General features: G+C 47.3%; 1 protein-coding gene across 1 annotated transcript; it reads left to right on the forward strand.

Moving 5' to 3' along the window:
- Positions 1-298: 298 nt before the first annotated feature.
- Positions 299-5,287, forward strand: PCDH20 (protocadherin 20). Its single transcript, XM_070751876.1, has 2 exons — positions 299-402; positions 2,495-5,287. The coding sequence occupies exons 1-2, from the start codon at positions 346-348 to the stop codon at positions 5,219-5,221; spliced, it is 2,784 nt and encodes a 927-aa protein (XP_070607977.1). The 5' UTR covers positions 299-345; the 3' UTR covers positions 5,222-5,287.
- The last annotated feature ends 611 nt before the right edge of the window (positions 5,288-5,898 follow it).

Here is a 5,898-nt window from a genome sequence, read left to right on the forward strand (position 1 = left end):
TTGCATCATTAGAGGCGGGGGAGGACCATTTATTTATCTGCCCCCCCGCGCGCAAAGGAAGCCTCCTCCTTCCTCTCCCTTTCCATCCCTCCCTCCTTCCCTTCCTTTTCCCCCTTCCTCTCCTTTTTTTCTTTCTTTCTCTCTCCCTCTTCTTTTCTTTTTTTCTTTTAAACCCCCTTCTTCCCTCCCCCATCGCGAAGCCCGCGGGAGGGGGGGCCGAGGAGAACCCTCCCGGTCCCGCATTTGGGGATGCGCCGCCCAGGGAATGAGACGCGGCGCAGCTCCTGGCCCCCACCAGACCTCGCGTCCAGCTGGCGGCGAGGCGAGCGGAGCCCGCGGCTGGCTATGGGGCAGCCATCCAGCCCTGGGAGCAGAAGAGCCGCCGGTCAGAGGACTCTGCCGGTACGACGGGAGGAGGAACGGGGGGGCTTTGGGGAGGGGGGCAGGAGAAAGAAGGAACCGGGTTCAAGGAGGCTGCGGTTCGCTCGCGGGGGTCTCTCGCGCGCGGCGATGGTGGGACGGTTTGGAAGGCTGTCGCCGAACCGAGATGGGGCGCAACTTGACCCAGGGAAGGAAGGCCGGGCGGGGGGGCAATAAGAGCATCCTGAACCTCTCCTGAAATTGGGGGATGGAGGGTGGGAAAAGAGAGGGGGAACGGAGGAACGGAAGAGAGAGAACAAGGAAGGAAGAGAGAGGGAAAGATGAGAGAGGGGGGAGAGAGAGAGGGACGGAGGGCAGAGAAAAAGAGCGGAAGAAAGGAAGAAAAATGAGGGAGGAAGGAATGAAGGCAGGCGAGAAAGAAGAGAGAGAGGATGGAAGAAAGGAAGGAAAAGAGAAAAGGGAAGAAAGGAGGGAGAGAGAAAGAGGATAGAGAGGAGGAAAGGAGAAAAAAGGAGATGAAGGAAGAAAGGAGAGAAAAAGGAGAGAGAGCTGGGAAGTAAGGAAGAAAAAGGAGAGAGGAAGGAAAGAAGGAAGGAAGAGAGAGAGGGAAGAATGAAAGAGAGAGATAGAGAAGAAGGGAGGGTGGAAGGCAGGAAGGAGGAGAGAGAAAGAGGATAGAGGGTAAGAAAGGCAGAAAAAAGGAGAGAGGGAGGAAGGAAGGAAGGAAGGAAGAAAGAAAGAAAGAAAGAAAGAAAGAAAGAAAGAAAGAAAGAAAGAAAAGCAACAGGAGTCTCACGTTGCTATTACCCTGCTATCGGAGTCTAAGGATTACGATTGCGCATGTTGCTGCCCTACATAATATCCTTGCTCAAGGTGGCCATTCAATGGGGGGGGGATGGAGGTGGCAGGGGGGGAGGCTAAAAAGCCTCAGTTTACCTGCAGCCTGAACCTCTGCCAATTGATTTTGGAAATAAGCCCTCGCAGCCTTTGCTTCCAAGCAAAGAGTTGCTGCAAAGGACTTTGCCAGGTGTCTTTCTATAAGTTGCCAAGGTCCTTCTGCAAACTCTGTAGGAAAGTTACACCTGGATGGTAGATTGTTTTGTTTTTTAAGCGGGTAGTTGCTTAAGAGAAGGGACAAAAACTTGTACCTCGGAGGGGGAAAGGAATTGTAGGTTTGCATGCATATAATATTTTGCTTGCAGGGTTTGTTTTCAAGTTGTTGCTCTTGTTTTTAATGATGCCTTTCGTGCAAATAGTGACAATACAGTGATAGCAACCAAAGGGGGGGGGGCATTCAGGTGTCTTTGGGATAATCTGCTTCTCAACAAGTTGATGTGTTTTTAAGGAAAGAGGGAAGATTGTCAATGGAAGTTAAACAAAACCAGATAGTTCTCCCTTTTCTCAATCCCCGGGATTATTCCTCTGTCTAAAAACGTTCCATGTAGGGCAACATTTGTAAACTGGATTGTTAATAGACATGTTTTTGAGGGAGTCTATAACCCCTCCCTCCTCTTTTTTTAAATGATGTCCTCTTAAACAAGGGGTGCATGGATGAACATGTATGGTAAACCTGATTGGCATGAATCACTTCCTGGGAAAGGCTAAAGGCACCCCGAGCGAAAAAATAGCAATAGCATTTAGACTTATATACCACTTCACAGTGGTATAGAGAGAGTAAGCAATTGCCCCCAACAATCAGGGTCCTCATTTTACCAAACTTGGAAGGATGGAAGGCTGAGTCAACCTTGAGCCTACTGAGATTCGATCGGCCAAACTGATGGTAGCTGGTGATCAACACCTTGCAGTACTGCATTCTAACCACTGCGTCACCGAGAGAAAACAATCATGGTATTGGCTCAGAAGTCCTCTTCCTCCCTTGTCTGTTGTGGATCTAGAAATGATGGGTCATTGGCAGGCTGAATCTGAATTTGCAGAAAGCAGTTGCTTTGAGATGATGGAGTTGAGTGTTGAGAAGATGGTTGGCTTGATTGACACCAAGCAGGGTTCTCTTGGGGTGAGCGATGGTGGTGGTGGTGGGATGGATGGACATCTCTAAGGGTGACCCAGGAAGATCTTCTTTCTACTAACAGTCTGTGCTTCTATATTTCCCCAGAATATCTTCATTTTCCTGCTTTTCTTGGAGCCATTCAACTGCTTTGCAAGCTACAGTCGGGCCAGCGAACTCTTCTACAGCATCAACGAAGGACTCCCCGCTGGGTTCCTCATTGGGAACCTCGCCCAGGATTTACAGCTTGTAGGGACTTCAGAGGATGAAGGAAAGGGAGGACTGATGCGGAACCAGGAGGCCGACCAATGGGGGAAAAGTCCGCTTTCCTTCAGCTTTGCCTCCCAAGGACTGGGAAGCCAATACATCAATCTGGACAATCAGACAGGGGTCCTGTGCACCTCTGCCCAGGAAATTGACCGAGAAACACTATGCTTGGAGGATAACATTGGCTCCACTGTGGTTTCATCTTCTTCCTCTTCTCCACTTCCATCCTTAGAGTCGTGCTTGCTCTTGCTAGATATTCTGGTGTTGCCCCAGGAGTATTTCCGTCTGGTCAAGGTGAAGATTGCCATCCATGACATCAATGATAACGCACCCTGGTTCCCTGTGCCACAGATACACCTCTCCGTGCCTGAAAATTCACCCGTCAATACCCGTTTAGTTATTGAGCATCCAGCTGTGGACCCGGATATGGGAACCAATGGGGTGCAGACATACCAACTTCAAGAAGATTATGGGGTTTTTACGTTGGACGTAGAGGAGAATGAAAGTGGAGAGAGAACACCTTATCTGATTGTCATGGGTGCCCTGGACAGGGAGACCACCGACCAATATGTTTCTCTTATAATTGTAGAGGATGGTGGCATTCCGCCACTGTTGGGTAGTGCCACCCTCACCATTGATATCAGTGACATTAATGACAACTGTCCCCAGTTCAATGAGACTCAAATCAGCGTCACCATCTTTGGAAACTCTAGCATTGGGTTACACATAGCTTCGGTCCATGCTGTGGATATCGATCACGGAATCAATGCCGAGATAACCTATTCCTACAGCCAAAAAGTCCCTTTTCTCTCCCGCACCCTCTTCCATCTTAACGAAAGCACGGGAGTGATTAAATTGTTCAAGAGGATTAACGGAGACACACCACTTCTGCACCGGCTGAGTGTGTTGGCCAACGGTCCGGGTTGCATCCCAGCGGTGATCACCGTGTTGGTATCCATCATCAAAGTCACTATGAGACCTCCTGAAGTCATTCCTCGCTTCATAGCTAACGAAGTAGAGGGGGTGGTTTACCTGAGAGAGTTGGAACCTGTCCACACCCCCATTGCTTTTTTTACGATCAAGGACCCCGATGAAAAATACAAAGTCGATTGCTATTTGGAGGGGGATGGCCCTTTCCAATTGACCCCTTATCAACCCTATCGCAATGAGTATCTTTTGGAGACTACCAAGCCTTTGGATTATGAGGTTCAGCAGTTGTACGAGGTCTCGGTGGTTGCGTGGAATACAGAGGGGTTTCATGTGAACAAAATCATCAAAGTGCAGGTTTTGGATGATAATGACAACTCTCCCGTTTTCTCCGAAGCCTTGGTAGAATTAACGATAGAGGAAAACAATGCCCCCAATGCATTTTTGGCCAAACTGCATGCCACGGATGCTGACAGCGGAGAACGAGGCCAAGTGTCCTACTTCCTTGGGCCCGAGGCACCTTCCTATTTTTCCTTAGACAAAGTTACTGGGATCCTTACCGTTTCTACCCAGCTGGATCGAGAAGAACGAGAGAAATACCGCTACACTGTCAGAGCTGTGGATTCGGGCATCCCTCCGCGAGAATCCATTGCCACCGTGACCCTCTCTGTTTTGGATAAAAATGACAACAGCCCAAGATTTATCAACAAGGATTTCAGTTTCTTTGTACCAGAGAATTTCCCGGGCTTCGGTGAAATTGGAGTTATAAGCGTCACTGATGCAGATATTGGGCAAAATGGATGGGTCGCCCTTTCTGTGGTCAACAAAAGTGATATTTTTGTGATTGACACCGGCAAAGGTGTGTTGAGAGCCAAGGTCTCTCTCGACAGGGAGCAACAGAGTTCCTACGTCTTGTGGGTTGAAGCAGTGGATGGAGGTGACCCGCCCTTATCCTCGACTGCTAAAATCACCATACTTTTGCTAGACATAAATGATAACCCCCCCTTGGTTTTGTTTCCCCAGTCTAACATGTCTTACCTTCTAGTCCTTCCTTCTACATTGCCCGGATCTCCTATCACCGAAGTCTATGCTATAGACAACGACACCGGTATGAATGCGGTGATCGCCTACAGCATTATCGGGAGAAGAGGCCCTCGGCCTGAGTCCTTCAAGATCAACCCCAAAACGGGCAACATCACCTTGGAAGAGTCGCTCATGCAAAATGATTATGGACTGTATCGACTTCTGGTGAAGGTTAGTGACCATGGCTATCCAGAACCTCTGCATTCCACCGTCATGGTGAACCTCTTCGTCAATGACACCGTGAGCAATGAGAGTTATATCGAAAGCCTTCTTAGGAGAGAGTCCGACATCAGCATCGAGGAGAAGGAACCCCAGATTTCCATAGAGCCCACCCACAGGAGAGCAGATGCTGTATCCTGTATGCCCACTTTGGTCACCCTCTCCATAATAAGCTTGAGTTCCATCAGCCTGGTGACAGGTATGGGGATTTATATTTGCCTAAGGAAGGAGAAAAAATACCACAGAGGGGACGAGGGTTTGGAAGTGCAAATCCCATTAAATGGGAGGATTGACCTGCATCTGCTAGAGAAGAAACCGGTGGAAATTTCCAACATCTGAGGGTTTTTCACAGACAACATAGACTCACACCAAAACAAAACAGAAATCTACCTTTCTTCCCTAAACTCTGGAGTGGGTTTTCAACAGTGGGTGTGATGAAAGACTGCTGGTTTATAACTTACTTGTAAAACAGCTGTTTATAGGTTTTTAAGAAAAAAAAATATGAAAGAAGAGAAAAAAAGAAAAAATCATTGTACAGATTTTTTTAAAACAAACAAAATTTACTGTATAGATCTATCACCTGCATTCTGGATAAATCCAGTCAGTACGCATAAAATCAAAGGTAAGACAATGACTTCCTTGGTTTATTCTTTATTTTTTGATCACAAGGGGGCATTATCACCCATTCTTATAAACGGAAAACCATGGAAGAGAGAGAGAGAGAAAAAGAAAGAAAGATACATTTTAAGATGTATTGCTGTCCCAATTCACCCACCCTCTTCTGAGAGGGGGGAAAAAGGATGAGTTTGGGGTGTAATGCATACCTATTCCATTGTACATGTGTGAAATTGTCAAGGTGGAAACACACAGGTAAATTCTATTCTAAATCAGAGAAAATATGTTTTTTTTTTCCTTAGTTCATTCAAACTTCCATAGAATTTCTTGGAAGAACCACCATCAGGAGCTTGTGTTGAGAAGTAAAAGATTCACTTCTTTTGTCACTAGTAAAATTACTC

Source organism: Erythrolamprus reginae, chromosome 4 (genome assembly GCF_031021105.1).
Source record: "Erythrolamprus reginae isolate rEryReg1 chromosome 4, rEryReg1.hap1, whole genome shotgun sequence".
NCBI classification, from domain to species: domain Eukaryota; kingdom Metazoa; phylum Chordata; class Lepidosauria; order Squamata; family Dipsadidae; genus Erythrolamprus; species Erythrolamprus reginae.